Source organism: Rhipicephalus microplus, chromosome 7, assembly GCF_043290135.1.
Source record: "Rhipicephalus microplus isolate Deutch F79 chromosome 7, USDA_Rmic, whole genome shotgun sequence".
Taxonomy (NCBI): domain Eukaryota; kingdom Metazoa; phylum Arthropoda; class Arachnida; order Ixodida; family Ixodidae; genus Rhipicephalus; species Rhipicephalus microplus.
Genome location: NC_134706.1, coordinates 46,401,679 through 46,422,824, shown reverse-complemented (window position 1 = coordinate 46,422,824; position 21,146 = coordinate 46,401,679). Strand labels below are relative to the sequence as shown.

Here is a 21,146-nt window from a genome sequence, read left to right as displayed (position 1 = left end):
AGAATACACATGTGTAAGTAACAGTGTCACCTCAAAACGGAACTCACCACTTCGAGAAGCTCAATTCAGGGGCACTACGAAAAAAAAATTTTGAAGCACTTCTCTATCGAAAATGGACAAGCAAAGCATGTCATGAACATACCAGAGCTTCTACTTTTCTTTATACCTTTCTTCATTTATTTCTTTTCATCCGTTACTGTTTGTTTTGATTGGTTGCTATTGTGATGCCACCGGCGCGGTTGGTGTCTTGCCAAATCACTCATGTTCTGACGTCGGTGCCGGAAAGTGACAGGATCTGTTTAGAGTACGGCAACAGTGAAATGTGGGGACGGGGAAAAGTAATCATCATAATAAAAGATGTATATTAAGAAGAAATACCAGACAATGATGCCAAGGAAAGTATAGAGGGTGTTAATAAAATCAATTTTCAATTATATCTGAACAAAGTAAAATTAGACTAAAACATAACTGGCCACCGGCAGAAACCGAACCACCGACCATCGAATAACCCTTCTGATGTTGTTATTCAAAATAGGATATCTTTCTTGCCGGTGGCAATTATTATTTTCGTTCAGTTTTTTTTTTGCTTTTATATGTGAATGAATTTCTATGTCTACCTATGTCAGGCATACGGTGGCATCCGTTTGCCGGCAGGGGTTATCTCTCCACTTTCACTCCCTTTTCCATAGAACAGCTGCAGGCGCGCGTGCTGATCCGTGCCCCTAGCAACCAGAAAAGGTGGTGCGGGCGGAGTAACGGAGAGTGAGTGGAGAGGAAGTGTGCGCTCTCGCATGTGAGGGCGCTCGCATCCTGGGAGTTTAGCGGAGCTCCCACGTGTGTGGAGAAGTGTTGCGGAGTTGCCCTCTGGAATTGGATTGATTTCGGATTCATTCCACAATTGTGCGACCCCGCAACGGAATGAGAATATAATGGGAACAACGCTTGGAGGAACGGAATTGGAATGAAATTAGGTCTATTTTGCCCGGAACAGAATGGGAATAAAGTTATGTCTTTTTATAAAAATAGAGCCTGTTTTCGTCTACGCCTTTCATTAGTAATAAGAGCCTTGAAGCCAACTATAAAGCTGCATTATTAAAATAGCTTCTCTGAATACAAGCACAGTACATTTATAAGAAACGGGCCTACTACGATTCTGTCCTGATATCAAGTGTGCTTCTCTGAAGTTTGTCACTAGTCTTCGCGTACTCATGGTCGAGCCGAACTACAACAGCAGCATCACCCCCCCCCCCCCCACATTATTGCGCCTTGTGATTTTTTCTCCTGGGCGGATCTTCAGCTAGTCCCCAGCTACCTATTGTCTTCCCGACCCTTCACTTTTTTGTGTTTGCTTCTGTCACCATAGTTGACTCGGGAACATATTGGAATACAGGCTTCTAACATGATGCGTGATGGCTTGATGCATTTGTTCACTCCAAGATACTAGCTTTTGCACCATCTGACCCCATACAATCCCCCGCACCTTTTGCGATACTGCTTTCCTGTTTATTCACAAGGGCGCCTTCACCCGAAACTCTGTCGGTGAAGGTCTGTCGGTCAGCGCAGCACACAGTTGCACACGACGATCGGTCCTGGAACCCACCTGAAGCAGGAAAGCCTACGTAACTACGGCCCCGACAGCGTCTCCCAAGTCCCGGCTCTGAAGAAAGCGCACGTTCTGTCTTTTCTAGGATGGCGAGAGGCCAGGGTGACGGTCGCCGCTGCCACGTCTGTTGGAGGCTGGAGAAGTACTACCATAATGCACTGCCACATAGGCTACTGCGTTCAGCGGTTCACGCTTAAGCAGCTAATATTTGTGAAATGCAACACATAGGTAGACGGTAACAGTCTTATTTCACTTTTGTTAGCCAACCATTCAAAAAGCTGTCTGGTCATCATTCGGGTTTTAAAATTGAACGCGAAGCGCAAATTTAGCTCCTAACTTTTGGTGCGAAATTTTGATGAATAGAACCAAGATACAGCTTCTTTTCTGCTGCTTGTACTGCTGGCTACCTTTACCGCAGCATAAAAAACTCACGAAGATGCTTAAGCAGTTCTTTTATTTTACGTCAACCTTGTGACCAAAAAACAAGTGACCACTTGCTGAACTTTTTCGGAAGATCAGGCGTTTCGGAAATAAAGCCCAGAAGATCAGGCGTTCCTGAATCTTGAGCTGAAAGCCGGTCATCCCGCACTCACAGTGCTCGGGGGTGGGATCATTTTATTATTATCGTTACCTTTTCTTTGTCACTACACTCGGCTTCTACGACTTTGCATATATCCGTGTTCGCATCGACAAGCAACACAGACATTGGGCAAGAGCGTATTTTACTACACCATTATTGGTCACAACTGAAATATCATGCGCTAATTAGTCATCTAAGCTTGGGTAGATGCTCTGTCGAAGTCTAAAGCCACAACGTATTCGCTAAGCCTGCCTTTAGTTAGCCAAAGCCAATAGGTGTGGTGTAAAAGTGTGAACAATCTACCGAATTCGAAGGCCACAACGCATTCTCTAAGTCTGCCTTTAGTTAGCCAAATGTAAGTGTAAGCGGGTTGTAAAAGTTTAAACAATTTGCCCATTTGTAAAAGAAAAATCACGACATAAGTAAGCGTACAAACAAATGCATTATCCCAACGGATACGAAACGGAGAAACAAATTGTCCCTGTAAGTTGGTTCTCATGGATATCCCCACACGAGAGGGGTGAACACTCCATCCTCGGCCTGGTCTTTATCTCGCGAGCAGTTTAGTACCTCACACACATAACAACCTTTGGACAAAGGTGACATTGCATACCTGTGCACAGGTGAACACAGAAAGTTCTACTCGCCTCATTCATGCTTGCGAGGCGCGCTTAGCAAGAGTGAGTGCTGACTAACAGTGCGGCCTTGTCTTCCACATTGGATGCAAATGCACAAGGTGCCCGAGTGGTGGTGCACTGTTTATAGCAGTACCAGCACATGTAGAGCATTTTGTTCTCCATGAATCCATTTTCAGTTTTCTTCCTATTCATGACCACACGGCACCCGGGGCAAAGCTTCTCAGTCTTCTTGAACACTAGTTTTGTCAAAATGAAAATAGGCTATGTCATCAGTTTATTATTAAAAATTAAGCTTAAACAAATAAAACATACCAATTCGTTCAAACAAGTTGACCGTGCCAATACTAAATGTAGCGAGAGAACTAGCCTTAGGAGAATTGTAAGGGTCGTTTTATTGCACGAGATGTAATAATTATTGTTTGGTTTAACGTCCCAAAACCACCTTATACTACGAAAGACACTGTAGTTGAGGGCTCCAGAAATTTCGACTGCCCGGGGTTTTTGAACGTGCAACGAAGTAAGTGTAAGCACATAAGCCTCAAGCGTATTCACCTTCATCGAAAATGTGGAACACTGCGGCGGAGCATTGCACGAGATATGGCACGAAGCTTCATCAACCTTGGTAACACGTTTTACGCACTTTTGCAGTTCTTAATGCCTCCCATGACACCCTACTTATGGGGGCGTTCAATGTTAACCGAATAAAACTATTAAGAAGCGTTTCCCACAATGAGGAATTGCAGGAATGGAATCGTACTGCCCCGCCATTCTCAGAATACGAATGGCCAAATTTTCTCATTCTGAGAAACTAAAAGAAATTGAAAAAACTGCAGCAAATCCGCATTCCCCGGAATGGAATTGGAACGGAAAAGAGGCACCCATTCTTCAACACTAGTGTGGAGTCAGTGTAGGAGAGGGTAAGTGCAGTGCTTCCACGCTCATTTCGCCATTCACTCTCTATTCTCCCTGCACTACAGTCTCCCGTCCACTCACTGGTCCGTAAATATAAATAGAGTGAAACGCGTGCCTCACTCTCGACCTTTCACTGCCTAATGTATGCGTATATAAATGGTAACGGTACCCTTGTCTCGTCAAAAATTTACGTTATTAACACTACGCCGTGTACTCTAGGTGCAAGATATGCATTCGCATTTTCTCACGATTCCTTTTGGTGAAGTGGGGGCAATTTTTTCACGTTTGTTGTTAACATAACTTCTAGTGACATTTTAAAACTTGCCATCGCATCATTGTATGTTATGTGTCAATATTATTGTGTCTAACAAAGACAACTAGCCCTTATATTTACATTACTTCCCTTCATTCTATAAAGGTGGTATTCTTATAACAGGAACGGCTGACCACAGACAATGCCCCGAAAAGAGTCCATCAGTTACATAAAAATTGTGCATAGAAATACAGATGTGAGCAGAGCATCTCCGATGACCACATTCCCTGAGTGGGATATAAATACTCTGAATCGTTCACCAGATTTTAGGGGAGAAGCTCCTTAGGGCGTGGGCTGTGCGTCCCCTGTAGCCTGTATGTAGCCACCTCTAGTTTAGTTCTTGCAGTGTTCACTAGATGGCGGTACGGTCCCCTGTATGTAGCCACCTCTAGTTTAGTTCTTGCAGTGTTCACTAGATGGCGGTACCGTCTCCTGTATGTAGCCACCTCTCGTTTAGTTCTTGTAGTGTTTACTAGATGGTGGTACTTGTAGCTGATGATGAAAAGATGCAAGATGTTATAAACTAGAAAGCGGTACTTGTAGTTGATGAAAGACGCGAGATCTTATAAAATAGGAATGATGTCACATATGGCGCGTGTCATTGGTTGAAGGCAATCGTTCGATTTAGTGCGGCGACGTACGCTAGGGGGAGCAATGTAATAAAATCGAGTGGGCAAAATGTACAGAGGATTCATCGTTTACCAGGTTTACCTCCGGAGCTTCGCCCACTCATCATCATTTACTTCGTGGATATGGCGGAATTTTTTTTTAAAGACACGCTCTCGCTAGCGCTGTTTGGGACGGCTCTGTGCTCTCCCATAATGGAGTACCAAGTACTCTAAATCCTTAACCACTTTTTTCTAAAAACGCACATCCAAGTGACATTTCTTCACATGTTCGGCCCCAAGAAGTGTGAGGCTCACGGGTCGGCTTTGTGCTCTCTCATAGTAGAGTACCTAGTACCCCAAACCGCTGACCACTTTTTATAAACACATATCGTGGAATCAGACTTAACAGCAAAAATCCAAGGCCTGAGGCCGCAGGGAGGTTTTGTGCTGTCCCATAGTAGAGTACCTAGTACTCTTAATCTTTAACCAGTTTTGCTAAACCACATATCCGCGGAGTGAATAATGATGAGTGGAGCGAAGCGTACGTCAGTCCATCCGTGATTCCGTTCGTTCTTCCATTCGTTCATCCGTCCGTCTATCCATGCAACCCTGCATCCGTCCGTCCTTGCGTACGTCCGTTCGTCAAATAGTCTGTCTGTCCATGTGTCAATGCGTGCAGCCGTTCGTTCATCTAGTGAACACTCAAAGTACCGCCATCTCGCATCTTTTCACCATATATTCTTCACAAACAAGTACCGCCATCCAGCAGACATTCTAAGGACTAAACAAAAGATCGCTACTACTACATACTACAAACACGAGGCGCACAGCTCATGGAGTAAGGAGCTTCGCCCCTAAAATGCTGGTGATGGGACGGCTCACTGTTCTCCCCTAGTAGAGTTCATAAGGTACCCAAATCGTCTACCATTTCTTCAAAAACACATCTTCGCTTGAAAACGCTGCTGCCTCAGAGGCAGCCGCTTAAAGGTGGTCGTACAACGAATCACTCTAGTTCACAGACATGTGTGCTCCATAAATTTCTAAAGCAAAGTTATCGTGTTATTTTTTAGACAGCTACTGATGTGAGAATTGTATACTTTGCGGGAAAGAGGCCAAGGACATTCTTTGACAGTTTAGTGCACGCACGTGGATGAGGGATAGTTGAGGCATTGCCAATGACATGTACTATGTACACAGAAGGGTGGTGTAGGGGTGGCGATTGAGTGCCGAGAAGCACAGAAGCATGCATTTCAAGAAGCCAAAAGCACGTGGAAGTAGCTCCATCCAACGGAGTGCTAGTACAACAGTAGAGTTCAAGCTTAGACTACAAGAATCGCAGAGTGCGCTGGAGTTGTTCAGTCTCGAAGGATACAGTTTGACCTCGCCTTTTTTCTGGTCGATAGCGCCACCGGCCACAATAGGCGACTATTAAAAGAGCGAGGGATTGTGGGATGCACCGTCTGCTCGTGAGCGCTCGCCCGTTTATCTTCGTCCGGATAAATCATGGTTAGTTCTTCAGCCACTGGCTGCTCCAACTCGAGCGTGAAAGGCAAACGGCATGTATCGATTCCCATGGACCGAAGAAAGAATACTGAGGTGGGCCACAGCTGGGAAGAGAGCCACAGCGACAGGTAGCCTTTGAGTACGTAACGTTGAAACCAGAATGTGCGAAAACCATTTTATCACAGGTACGTGTGTATTCCACACTGAAAAAAAACCCACTTACGCATGAATTTGCTGCAAATATTATATTGAGTAATAAATTGTCGTGCAAGCGCCTAGCAAATATATTATGGGAACGCGCGAGTGAAATTGACTTGCCAGACAAGAGGTGCACCAACCATAGCACTTCTATATATGACAAAAACACAAAAGCTTCACTCGAGAGTATTTTTACATGAAGCCCTGGACGAGTCTATTTGCGTTATTTTGGTCAAACTGTGTGCCAGATTGGCACCCAAAGGAAGAAGTGCGTTCAAAAAGCGGAAGGTTTCGATTATTCCGCGCTGTCTATGCTTGACTGTATTGTTTATGTGCCACCATGCCGCACAGCTTGATCAAGATCGGCGTTTAAATAAGCGTCTGGCCTCGACTAAGAAACACATCCTATAGGGCACTGAAGGCTAGCAAAAAACAAAACATATCTCAACGCGCTCAAAATGTGCTGCGCTTCATGCCGATCGACCGATTATGTCGGCCGAAGCAACGATCTCGGAATGAACTCTTAGCACGCTGCCACAGTCATCCCCATCCCCTGAGATGAAAAAATTGTGATTTTTTAAGTCAGAAGTAACGTATTGTGACGATGGAACGCGTTTATTCACAAGATGGGTAATGCAGAGGTGTAGCTCAGCGAAGGATCCACAGCGTCGCTCGCGAGCCAGTCGAGTCTCTTCCTCCTCTTTGTGAAATCTTCGCTAGCGCGTTTCACTTCCTGGTTCGCAGACGATGCCCTCTGGGCGAGTCACTCAGATGGTTGATGGTGGCACGGTTTAAGGCGCGCAACGTGTGTCAGTTGTGTTTTGCTAGAGCGGCGACCATTGCTTGTGACGCTCGATATTACGTACGAGACGTCGCTGAGGCGGTCAAGAATGACGAATGGACCGGAATAGTGAGCCAAGGGCTTCTGGCACAAACCACGTTTGCGGACTGGTGTCCATAACCACACAAGATCGCCCTTACTATAAGATACGGAGCGATGGCAGGCGTCGTAACGTTTCTTAGAACGCTGCTGGGATGCCAAGGTTCGAAGGCGTGCGATGCGACGGGCTTCTTCTGCGCGGCAGAGCGTCTCGGCTGTCGAGGTTTCCACGTCTAGTGTAAAAGGTAGTATAGTGTCGAGACAAAATCGCGGGGAGCGAGCGTACAGCAGGTAATATGGAGAGTAACCTGTAGTCTCATGCTTAGCGGTATTGTACGCGTACGTGATGTAAGGTTGCACTTCGTCCCAGTTTTTGTGCTTAGAATCGACATAAATAACCAGCATGTTCGTGAGAGTCTGGTTCGTGCGCTCTACAAGACCATTGGTCTGCGGGTGATATGGTGTAGCATGGCGGAAATGGCAGGCAGACAGACGCAGGATCTCTTCAACGACGTCGGCAACGAACTGACATCCGTGGTCGCTAATGACAACGCGTGGAGGACCATGGCGGAGAATTATACAGCGAAGCATAAACTGCGATACGTGCATGGCCGTTGCAGCAGGTATTGCAGCAGTTTCTGCGTAGCGCGTTAGGTGGTAAACACAGACGACGACCCATCGATTGTTACTGCTCGATCGTGGAAATGGACCGAGCAGATCGACACCAACAGTCTCGAAGGGAGAGTTAGGAGGTGGAACAGGATGGAGAAGTGCTGGCGGCGTAGCCGTGGGACGTTTGTGTCGTTGGCATTGTTCACATCCAGCAACGTATTTTTCCGTGTCGTGTCGCATCTTGGGCCAATAGAACCTTTGCTGGATTCGTTGAAGCGTTCTGGTGAAGCCCATGTGGCCACAGGTTGCGTCGTCGTGTAAGGACCGAAAGACGTGAGCCCGTAAAGTGCGTGGAACAACTAGAAGCAGACGGGCGCCTTGTCCGGAATAATTCTTCTTGTAAAGGACGCCGTCGTGAACCACAAAAGAGCTTGGGTTTGCGTGTTCATTTGCGGAGGCGAACAGAGAATCTAAGGAGCGGTCCTCTTGTTGGGCTGTCCGGAAAGTCGCGAGATCAGGGAACTCAGAGGCAATAGCACCAATATACTGGTCGAAGTTGTCAGCGTCGCACTCCGTCGTCGGTAGAGGAAGGCGCGATAGGCAGTCGGCGTCTGCGTGCCGGTTACCGCTCTTGTAGCGTACTGTGAAGTCGAACTCCTGTAAGCACAAAGCCCATTGCGCCAGTCGTCCAGATGGGTCTCGGAGGCCTACCGACCAGCATAGAGAATGATGGTCGGTGATTACCGAGAAGCGACGGCCGTAGATGTATGGGCGAAATTTGTGCACGGCGAAAACGACTGCGAGGCACTCCTGTTCTGTGACTGTGTAATTTCGTTCGGCCTTGCTCAACGAACGACTCGCGTAAGCGACCACGTGTTCAGCATTGTCATGGCGCTGAACGAGCACTGCACCAAGGCCGATTCCACTGGCATCTGTGTGAATTTCCGTTTCAGCAGAAGGATCGAAATGGCGTAGTACCGGTCCTGAAGTCAGTATGAACCGAAGATGCTTAAAGGCTGCTTCGCAATCCGGTGTCCAGTGGAAAGGGACATCCTTTTGCAGCAAGTCAGTCAGTGGTTGTGCTTTATCAGCGAAATTCGGAACAAATCGACGAAAGTAAGAACACAGGCCCAGGAAGCTACACAACTCCCTGGGAGACTGCGGCTGCTTGAAGTTGCTGACAGCGGCGACTTTCTGCGGGTCCGGTCTCACGCCATTTTTATCCACCAGGTGTCCCAGAATTAAGGTTTCACGTTCTCCAAAGCGACATTTTTTGAGTTCAGTGTAAGCGCAGCTTCCTCGAGACAGGTTAGAACGAGGTCAAGGCGATGATTATGTTCTTCAAGTGTTCGCCCAAAAATCACCACATCGTCCAGGTAACACAGGCAAATTTCCCATTTGAGGCCCCGTAAAACGGTGTCCATGTATCTTTCAAATGTGGCGGGGGCATTACACAAGCCGAATGGCATAACATTAAACTCAAACAGACCATCGGGTGTAACAAAGGCCGTCTTTTCTTTGTCAGCCGGATCCATGGGGATCTGCCAATACCCGGATCGCAAGTCCACCGATGAAAAATAGGACGCTGAATGCAGGCAGTCGATGACATCATCGATGCGAGGAAGCGGGTACACTTCCTTCTTAGTTATAAAGTTGAGACGTCGGTAGTCAACGCAGAACCTCCAGGACCCATTTTTTTCTTGACCAAGATAATAGGTGCAGCCCAGGGACCTGACGATTCTTGAATTACGCCAGAGGTTAGCATCTCGCTGACTTGCTCTGAAATTACCTTGCGCTCTGACACGGAAACTCGATAAGGTTTCTGTCTGAGGGTGTGCGCAGATCCGGTGTCGATCTTGTGACGAGTGCGTGTGCTGGGCGTCTGAGGTCTATGTGACTTCCGTGCAAAATCAAATACTTTAGCGTGCCCGGCCAGCAGCGTAACCAACACTTTGCGCATATGCGAGGGAATAGACTTGCTAACCATCTTATAAAATTCGTATTCCGTGCCGGATACATCAGCATAGCCCGAATTCGCCGCTATGCTGAGAGCTCCTATGCAGATACTGCACTGCCCTTCAAACATGGCAAGGCGCATTCCCTCTGGTAGTAAAACAGACTCGGATGAGCAGTTAACTACCCATAATTTAGTTTTTCCCTCTGTGAGAGACACAACGCAGCGCGGCAGAAAGATGTTTTTCTTCATGCAAGGCAAAGACAACGGCTCAATCACAATATCAGGAGAACTGAAAGTCGAGTCGGCATTCGAAGCAGCAACGGGCATGCTGGAAGTAGACCATGCCGGTAGAATAGTGTCTTGAACTACAACGAGGTTGTCGTCTCCGCTACGCTGAGGCTGCTGGGCGAGGGCGGACAACAGAACCTCGCCTGCCCCGCAGTCGACAGTCGCACGGCACTCTTGCAAGAAGTCAATTCCAAGGATAACGTCATGCGTGGAATGAGCGAGCACTGCGAATTCTGCCTTGAACGCTTTACCAGCAACACGAACAGACACAGTGCACACACCTACTGGACACAAAGCCGTGCCGCTGACTGCTAAAGAAGTAGAAGATTTATCCCAATAAAACATAACCTTGCGGCCAAGTCTCTTCTTGAAAACTGAACTCCTTACAGAAACTGTTGCACCGGTGTCTACCAGAGCCATCGTGGGAACATCGTCAATGAATACATGAACCTTGTTGTGAAGCATGTGAACTAATGGAGGCATACTTGTGTGCAAAGCGGTACGTCCAGCGACCTCGCCTCCATCGGCCGCGCCGGCTAGTTTCCCGGTGGCGGAGAGGAAAGCCGCGGCTGGGGACGGGGAGATGGGGACCGTCGCTGGCGCGTAGTAGGTGGCGTCAAGCTCCTCACAGAGGCAGGCGAGTCACTGCGGATGTTCGGCCGGTGCCCGTGCTTCTGGGCAGTTGAGTCTGAAGGCCAGTAGGCGTAATCGGGCTGTTGGCTTCGCCGTGCAAGCATCGCTGGTCGGTCAGAAAACGTCGTGCGTGGGCGACGTCGCGATGGGCAAAACCAGGCGATATGTCCGCGAACACCGCACTGGTAGCACACGGGGCGTTCCCGAGGCACATTGAATGCTGCGGTGTGGAGAGGATGCTCAGGGAACTGTTGCCACTCGGACACAAACGGAGGCGGTTGGCTGTCGTAGCTATAACTGCTGCGGGGCGCATAAGACGACTCGACGTAAGTAGCCTGTGGTGGCGGAGCCCTCAGCCGTGGACTGCGGGTGGAGTAACTGCGCTCGTCGAAACTCGCAGCATTGATGCTTGGGGATAGTGTATCACACTGGGGGTCTCTAGCTTGCATGAGAACAGAGACATGGCGACGCAGTTCCTCCCGTACAATCTGACGAATGGTGGAGGAAAGGTCGGCAGGTATAGAATTCTGGCAGACATCGACGGTGGCAACAGTCGTGACGTTGGCCAGACTTCCGAACTTCAATCTGATGTGACGAGTTTTAAGAGCCTCGAAGGTTCGGCAGTGGTTAATCACGTCGGCCACGCATTCCAGGCTCTCCTTGCCAAAGACGAAGTGGTAGACGTCATCGGCGATGCCCTTGAGTATATGGCCCACTTTGTCTTCTTCCGTCATGTTGGCATCCACCGACTTGCACAACTTCAGAATCTCTTCAATGTAGGTTCTGCATGTCTCACCGGTGACTTGAGCCCTCTGCGACAACGTCTGCTCGGCACGTTTCTTCTTCGTTGTTGGGTCTCCAAAGCATTTCTTAATTTTCTCCACAAACTGGTCCCAGGTTGTCAATGTGTCTTCATGGTTCTCAAACCATACCAGCGCCGTGAAATCGAGGAAGAGCCCCACGTGAGACAGCTGGCTAGCCGCATTCCAACCGTTCGAACGGCTCACCAGCTGATAGTGGCTTAGCCATTCGTCCACGTCATCGCCGGGTTTCCCTGTGAAGGTTCGCGGCTCCCTGTAGTGGTAGGGTGACGTCCTTGCGGCTGGTTGCTGGTTGTCTCCGTCCGAGCTCATTTCTTGCCAAGCCCGCTAGGCGACGGCTGCGGCGAAGCTCGTGTAGCGGTTCCGTCGTTAGGGGACGGTGCCTCTCCGGTATCACTTGGTAGTAGCTAGCTTACCCAGCACCTCCACCACAATTGTGACGATGGAACGCGTTTATTTACAAGATGGGTATGCAGAGGTGTAGCTCAGCGAAGGATCAACAGCGTCGCTCGCGAGCCAGTCGAGTCTCTTCCTCCTCTTTGACGAATCTTCGCTAGCGCGTTTCAGTATCATACAATAAAAACTGTTTTCTGTACTGACTGATTTGCTAGCCAAACTGACAGTATACCCCCGCACAGCATAAAAGCATTGCAGATCATTTTAGGGCAATAAAAAAGTTTCCTTGCCGTTCATGGCTTTCGTAGCTTTTCATCGTCACAGTCACGGTTAGCAAGAACCAAAAACTAACTTCTAAAGCACTGACATTGCACGGAGAGGTGATTTTTTAAACGGAGCTGTACAAAAATGCGCGCGTGCCGCTGCTGACCCGCGTGGTGCGTGGAACAGTGAGCCGTCATATCCCACATTTCTTTGCGATCGCCCAATTAGCCGGTCATTTATTGCAACCAGGCTGCAATTTTGTTCAGGTCTTTCATTTTTTCGCATTCGCAATGTCATCGGGAGGTCAGTTGCAAGCAAAGCTCATAGGCACAACTTCAGCCAAAGCTGGCAATTTGTTTTCGATAAAAGAAAGTGTGAAAATTACTGCCATGATTTTGAGGAAATAAATGAAATAATGAAGAATAAAAAAAGCAGCCACTTGCGCAGGCGTCATAACAATGACCGTATGCACGCATGCTATGTGAAGTTTTACAGACGGCATTAGCGCCACACCGTTTTAACTCTATACAGAAGGCGCAATGCCTCTGGGACGTTTGCCACAACGTAGAAGTTCAAGACGAGATCAAATCAACGGTTTTCTGTGATCCGAGTTTGGAATTTCAAAGACGCCATAGTGGTGTGACGCCCTTGAATGCAGTGTCTTGTGTACTTCTTTCATTGTGCTTTGCACACGAAAAAAAAAAGACACTGTAGCCCGCTTGAATTTAAGAAGGCCAGAAAGACTTGTAGGACAGTTTCGGTCACCTAAGTGTTTTTTCTGCTCTATACCACGAAGTCATCATAAAAGGTTGATTCTATTACGCAGGCCTAGTTTGTGACGCATGATATTTAGCCACTATATAAAGCTCGTCCTGGTGAACATTTCCGCTGTGTCTTCGTGTTGCATAGGCACAATTTTCACTATGAAGCTAACCCAACTAGCCCAACTAACCCAAATGCATTCGATTATATCCAGACGACTGCATTTTGTTGAAAATATATTCTACAGCTGATCTAAATGTATTACAGACAGCTTTTATGGCCATTGATGACTGGTGTAATAAGTGGAATATGGTGCTCAATTCTAAAAAAAAAACTGTTCTGTTACGCGTTACGAGAAAAAACTTCCCGTCACTTTTAACTATACCCTTCATGGTAGTGCAGTATTGAAAACAGATAAATATAAATATTTAGGCGTTACTCTCAGCAGCAACCTCACGTGGGCAACACACATAACAGATAGTTGCGCAAAGGCGCTTCGCAAAATATGGTTTCTGCAAAGGAAGTTAAAAGGTTCTCCTTCTAGCACAGAACTTTTAAATTCTGAAACTTTCATTCTGTTTAAATAAGAGTATGGTGCAGTCATAAGGGACCACTTTCCAAAATAAGATGTTATGCTTCTTGAAAAAATACAACAAAAGGCGGTTAGATTTATTTTGAACAAGTATCGAAGACTCGACTCTCCTGTCACGTTTATGAGATCACACAAAATACCTTGGTTAGGAACAAGAAGAAAGTTTGATAGTTAATTGTTTTTATACAAACTTCGGTGAGGGAAAGTAGCCCTAAATGTACTTTGTTGCGTTAAGCCAGCCACTGCTAGGAATACTCACCACAAACATGATACATCCTTGGCACCCATATTTGCACGAGCTTATTGCTTACAAATACAGTTATGTTCCAAGAACAGTGATTGACTGGAATTCACTGCCCATGAGATTTTTTCGGCTGACAATTTTGCTGTATCCTTGGAAAATCATCCACTTGGGGATTGGAGTGTTAAAATATCTTATAGGTTTTGCTGCTGTTTCACAGACATGTGACGTATGTTAGCGTAAAGATTACTTGATGTTTTTATGCCCCTCCTATCTGGACAAAAATGCTTGTTTAAATAAAAAAATCAATAAAACGAAAACCAGTACTTTTACACGAAATAACATAATCATGAACGTTTCACAAGTGCGTGTTACTTTTACTTAGCGAGATTTAAGCTTGCACACCCACCGCTGTAGTAATTACGCTGCCGTGTTGACTTGGACGCATTCTTTTCAAGTGAGTGAACCCGTGCTTTCTTCCTGCTACGCAAATATTGTTTCACAGAACTAGCTGCTCAAGCACTTTGTGCATTCTACAGGCACTACGCATAAAAAAAATGTAGTCGGTATAGTCTGTGTTTAACTTGCCTACATCGTTATAGACTGCTGTACCGTCTATTTGGGGGGGGGGGAGGTGCGAGAATAATTTAATCCCCTCCCCGTAGGTGATCGAGTTCGAACGAAACCAAGTTTCGCATTGGATGCCAAATGCAAATGAAGCAGCGGCGTGATTCCCACGATGATCTTCTATTGGCACTAGGCTTTCTAGGCGCAAAGGGGATAAGTAATAGTTGTTACAATGTAAAATAAGTTTTCCACGACCACAAATATTGTCAAAACGTTACAGCATATATCCACAGTGTGAATGATGATGAGTGAGGCGAAGCGTCCATTGTCCGTCTGTCGATCCTTCCGTTCCTTCATCCATCCGTCTGTCCACACGTCCATCCGTCCATCTATCCATCCGTCCGTCATTCCGTACACCCCCCCCCCCACTTTTTCATCAACTATAGAAATACCATACCATCGTTTAGTGATTTTATATACAATTTGCCTTACAGACACGCAGCTTCATCTAGTGAGCAATTCATAAAGTAGAGCTGGCTTCACACTATGTACTATTTACCGAGGAGACAACAACCCACACCCTAAGGAGCGTCACCCCTAAAACCTGCATCTTTCTTTACATTTAAAAAATTGATGTGGCAGGATGCGACTGAGTAAGGCCGCGAAAAGATTTGATGCCTTCTTGGGATGATTAGACTGCGTCTAATCTCCCCACCCCAGTCTAATCTCCCCCTATCTTCTCACGTGTAGCGCACCTCACTCAAAAGTATTGCGTGTTGACCAAATTATCTTTTCATTGTCTACCCTGAGGACACAGTCATGCCTTTACGATCTTGTCCTGCGATATATTTTCGGTGTGCTTCATGTGATTTAAATGTCACTTCATGGCTAAATCACTCGCCCCTTTGTATTGGAAGATAGACAAACCGAGTTCTAGGGTGTCGAGAATGTTGCAGCCATAAACCTATGGAATGAGGCCACTCCGCCTAAATTAGTTGATTGGCTTGAAGCAATTTACTCTTACTCTCAATAGCTTATGCCAAACTTGTGTAAAGAAACATAAATACAGTTGCTCTTTACCATAGCCACGTTGGCGTACTTACTCGGATTGTGACCGTCTTTGCAGTTCCTGAAGTCGCCATGTTTGCACCAAAGTCCTTTGCCCCAACGGTCATTTGCGACCACTGTGTCTCGAACAGTGCTGCGGGGGACAGAATCACACGTGTACAAATTACAGTTATTTACTATAGTTTCATAAGTAATGTAGCTCTTTTCAGACCGCTACACAATAGGGCGTATAAAATAATATTTCATAAAAAATACCCAAAACAATCCAGCTATGGGGACGATTACAGCATAAAAGCATAAAATTAACGAGGCATATAAGTGTTTTTGTGGGTGTAGAAAGAAAAATAAAACTAGCAAACATAAATCAAACAGTAACAAAAAAATATGGCTCTACCTCTCCGAAGAGAATCGTGAGAAAATACGAGTGCGTTCTGGTGCGTTGAGGACGGCGTTTCACACGTGAGAAACCATCGTTAGAAGAATAGTGTTTGTTTTTTAGGAGCGAAGCTCCTCTTAGCCTAACCATGTAACTGGTCATGCGTAACCGAGAGAACAGGAGACAAGAAAGAACAGAAGGCAAAAGAAATGAATGCCCATTTCTTGTCTCATTCCCTAGATGGCATTACTATCACGCTACTCTCCAAAGTGCCGCTACTCTTGGACTGGCTGCTGTGTTGCCTGAATGCGTAGAGGACGAGTGCATCTCTCAGTCCCGCTAGATAGTCGCCGTACGTGGTGGATCGTTGGTAGGGCGTGGACAAAGCACAGCGGCGGGCGCGCTGAAGACACCTGAGCTCGGCTGCCATGGCTCACGTTTCGTCTCGGTGTTACTCGTGCGCCGTCTGCCATCTCGAACCTGGTCGTACGCATGGACGCATGTACGGACGCAAAGACACACGGACGGTTGAACGCACGGACGCTTGGCCCCACTCATCATCATTCACTCCGCGGATAAGCTGTGATTTTGTCTTACACCGCGCAGCCGATAGCGCCGGTCATCACACGTGGCGTTCTTTTGTCGCGAAAAACGCGCTATGCGTTTCCGCTTTAGTAGCTAGCGTACACTGTTAAACAGTTCTATGAAGTAAATAAAACAAACAGCGTTCTCAACGTTCGCGTTTCACAACGGCGTCTCGAACACGCATTTCAGGGTTGTTGAGATTGGACGGAAAAGTGTGATGCAAGGGGGAGAGAGTGAAGGGTAAGAGAAAGAGCAGCGAATCACTTCATCTACCTTCTCCTACACTCTCTTGCACCACATGCCCCGGTTGCTAGGGGCGAGGATAAGCACGCGTGCCCGCATCTGTTGCTATAGGAGCGCACGGTGGATGGATCCCGAAGGACGCCTGACATAGCCCGAGTAAGATGTGCATTAGTATTTAAAACGTACAGATGGAAATAGTTTAAGCTTTCTCAGCGACACAGCTTCCATATAAGCACCCCGCCGCGGGGGTCTAGTGGCTAAGATACTCGGCTGCTGACCCGCAGGTCGCGGGATCGAATCCCAGCTGCATTTCCAATGGAAGCGGAAATGTTGTGGGCCCATGTACTCAGATTTGGGTGCACATTACAGAACCCCAGGTGGTCGAATTTTCGGAGCCTTCCACTATGGCGTCTCTCATAATCATATGGTGGTTTTGGGACGGTAAACCCCACATATATATCAATCAATCAATCAATCAATCAATCAATCAATCAATCAATCAATCAATCAATCAATCAATCGACCAGTCAGTTTTCGTATAAGCGCATTTGTCCCCTTTTAATTACTTTTTCAATATTGTGTGCGGAATGGTGCAGTAGCTTGTAGGCAAGTGTATATACAAAACAATATAGTCTTAATAATGAGGAAGTTTTGTGAGTAAATACTGGAAGACTTTTCTCACAAATTAACATTTTGTAAGGTTTGGTTATGTAAAAACACAGCTAACCTAAGTTGAATATTATACCCGTTTACGCAACGCGGCATGTATTTTAGGCGATGAATAACATAATGACACAACATATTCATAAGTGTGTGCTACGTACCCTGCCCGAAACAGTTCCTATTCTAACTATCTTAGTATTAGTGGTATCCACATTGACATGTTTCGAAATACGAAGTGACAGATGTGCTTCAAGTTAGGTATCTTGCCATGGAACAAGGTTATCTAATGAAGCTAATTGTTGCCTATGTTTCAATATATAAAAAAGATTTTCAAGTATGTTTCAAGTTCTCGTAAATAACATGTATCTATCGAACAAGGAAACAAGGTAGCAGTACCATATAAACAAGCTCGACTTCTTGGAAGAGTACCTCCGATTTCGTTTCCTATGGTGATTTTGTCTCCGATAATTTCTCTATAACCTTGTCAGACGCACCATCCACGTATCCAGAAGCTACTTATCTTTTTTCGGGGGGGGGGAACGCAGTTTTTGTACTAGTGACAAAACAAAGTGCCCAATACATTGTGCATAGAAAAAATAGCACTATGTGTCAAAAGAGTTTCTGTTTAAAACTTATATGTTGCATAGAATTGCAGTCTAGCCTTTCGGTGAAGTCATAACGATGTTCGGTAATTCTGTCGACGTGCCGTGTTATAAGACAGCGTCAGTATTCCTAATTTGTTTTACTCTAAAAAAATGTCTAAAAACAAGTTGCATGTATATGCAGCCACAATGTGATTATGAATATCTACGAACATTATATGGTATATTGCAGAATATTGAAATAGTCATTTTGCGGTCAATAAGGATTGCCTACTAAAAGTTGCACAAAATAAAACTTCACTTTGTTTGCTTCATTGCAACGTATTATTGAGTACCCAAGGGCTATGTTATGCAAATGTGACTGAGTGGCAGAGGCCCCGCCACGGTGGTCTAGCGGCTATGGTACTCGGCTGCTGACCCGCAGGTCGCGGGATCAAATCCCGGCTGTGGCGGCTGCATTTCCGATGGAGGCTGAAATGTTGTAGGTCCATGTGCTCAGATTTGGGTGCACGTTAAAGAGCCCCAGGTGGTCGAAATTTCCGGAGACCTCCACTACGGCGTCTCTCATAATCATATGGTGGTTTTGGGACGTTAAACCCCCCAAATCAATGACTGAGTGGCAGACAGTCGATTACGTTTGAAGCCTGAAAATGATAGCCACTTCTGCAAGGTGATAATGGGGACATATCGGTAACAGCTGTTGCAGCTTATTGAGCCACATTATTTTGTACTCTTGCCTCTTACCTGTTCGTATAGAGCCAAGCCAGAAACTTGGGGCTCTCCCAATACGCGTCTGGCGCTTCCCAATCGCCGTCTGCCCAAATCACTTCCGGCTCGTACTTGAACACCAGGTCGTGCAGTTCAGGCAATATCTTGAACTGCACGGTTCGCGATGATACCGCAGTTAATATAATTCTATCAGCTTTTATCACTCTGTTTCATTTCCATCAATTAATGGCCAATATTACCGTCATATCTGTTAATGTTTTTATTATCTGTCAGAAAGAAGATATGTTTACTCACGTCTCAGTGGTTCTGTCATGCGTAAAATGACGCCCTTTTGTTCACAACCTTTCTGCTTTATGTTGCCGCCTTGGTTCTCCATCATGGCCGGTAGAGCCTACTCTATCTTGGCTTCTATGTGCAATTATCTGAGGCCATCGACTGCCTCGACATATACCTTATAGCCGCCCTCTCCCCCTATAGTCCCTTTGACCTGAACATGAACTACAGTCGAACTATGTTAACGCAACTTCATTTTGTTGATCTCCAGTAATGTATGCTCGGTTACCTTTATTCAAGTAGTAACTTTGCAGGGATTTCTGTAGCAATGTCAGATAAAAAGACATGAAAAATACATATTCACTGTGAAAAATAAGCAAACCCGAGTGACGGAAGGCTGTTATTGCGCAGCTTCAATTTATTCTATTTGCACTGCAAGCTATAGACAACTTCAGAATAAGCTGAAATGTGTATTTGGCGAATTCAAGACGTGTCATACTAGTTTAAATATAATGTCTAAATTGTCTTGAGCTTATATAGCAGCGGTCAGCTCGCAGTAATTTCTATAGACAGTAACTTGTAATTTGTATAGACAGTATAGACAGTAACTTGTCTCGCAGTAATTTGACGCTGAATGCAGCTTTCGAAGTTCTTAATCAGCATGGCGGTGCCATTCTGGTAGCCCCTACTACAGGCTGTGCACTTTACTGGCAAGCCAGTGGCAAAGTGGCATAACCTATAGGTGGACCAAATGGAAAACTGAAAATGATGGTGACGAAGACAACGATTAAATATCTGCCTCGCTTCCAGTCAGACGCTAGTGTGTGCTTTATAAATTGCGCAAACCAGCCTGCTCGTGTAGTGTGATGTCCTCGGCAAGTGTGCGCTGTATTGCTCACCACCCCGTGTCACTTATAACGCTCTTAGGTTCACAAATTTGCTCCGCACCACATTGCGGTTCTAATAAAGGATGTGGCACTATGACTACCGAATATATATTGACATCGCACACTGCAGGTGGATTAATTACAAGTATTGCAAATGCGTAACTGAAATAAAACTTTGATAAGAAGCCAAGTGTTGGCAAGCAACTAAAACGAAGGTGTTGAGTTCGTCTCTGCAACCATTTGCCACTACCAGTTTTAAAATAATTATACAGAAACACTCCTTAAGGATTTTGATGGAGACAAAAATGCTGTAGGCCCGTGTGCTCAGATTCGGGCGCACGTTGAAGAACCCTTCATGGTCGAAATTTCCGGAGCACTCCACTATGGCGTCTTTCATAGTCGTATGGTGGTTTTGGGACGTTAAGCCCCACATATCAATCATCAATCACATTCCTAAAGAGGGAAGTGCCAGAGGTAATGCAGATAACACTGAAGGCCATACTAGGAAGCGCTTGCAGTCTATGGTAACCACAGCCATAAAAAAGCCACTGCTGTCGTAATTTAGCCATTACTAAAGCGTTTCATTTGAACCCAGGGCTTGATGTATTGATATGCTGAGACGGATCGGCGCGCCTCGATTGGTCGCACGAACCCAGCGCTTCTCGTGTTGAGAGGCGTAACCAAAGCATGGTGCGTTTGGCGTCCTTTTGATAGATGGCGCCACAAGCACAGTATAATGTGACGAAGGAGCGAGTTGGGTGCAAGGCGCCAAAGCTTAGAATGACCGTGTTGGCGTAATATACGACGTGTCCACATTGGTAAGTCGCACCGGCCACTGTCGTGAATATATATCTTTGTCGTTGAGAGGCTGTGTACTTCTAGGAATAAGGCGGCGACGGAAACAGGCACCCGAACCAGAACATTAAATTGCGGCTAAGAAGACGGAAACAGGCATGTAAGTCAGTCTGAACATCAAATTGACTCTAAGAACTCCTTGAAAGATCGAGACATGAGATTCAGTAGTTCTGCAGTCGCCTTTCAAATCGGCGAATGTCTCACTCGATGGGACACATTAGCGATGGTATGTAAACCTCACCTGATTCAGCATAGGTCACCTGTAATGGTTAACTTAGCTAACCTCACGTAAATACCGTCATGATGCGTTTGACCACTTTTTCCCAAAACACAACAGTAATCTGTTTACCTGACGGTGATGGTTATAACGGTTTCCTTGTTTACGCCTTCAAACGCAGTTATACGCTCCTACAGTGTCGTGGTTGCAATTTCAAGGGGACTTCCAAGTAAAAAAAAACAATGGAAAAAAGCAAGCGGGCAGTAAACTCTATGTCATC

At 46.1% G+C, this 21,146-nt stretch overlaps 1 protein-coding gene across 1 annotated transcript in view; it reads right to left on the bottom strand.

Moving 5' to 3' along the window:
• Nucleotides 1-21,146, bottom strand: part of LOC119179244 (alpha-L-fucosidase) — a 43,224-nt gene that overhangs the window by 18,544 nt on the left and 3,534 nt on the right. The window contains exons 5-6 of the mRNA XM_075869103.1: nt 18,650-18,783; nt 15,472-15,569 (exon numbers count right to left, since the gene is read on the bottom strand). Coding sequence (XP_075725218.1) covers nt 15,472-15,569; nt 18,650-18,783 — 232 coding nt within the window. The remainder of the gene's footprint in view (nt 1-15,471; nt 15,570-18,649; nt 18,784-21,146) is intronic.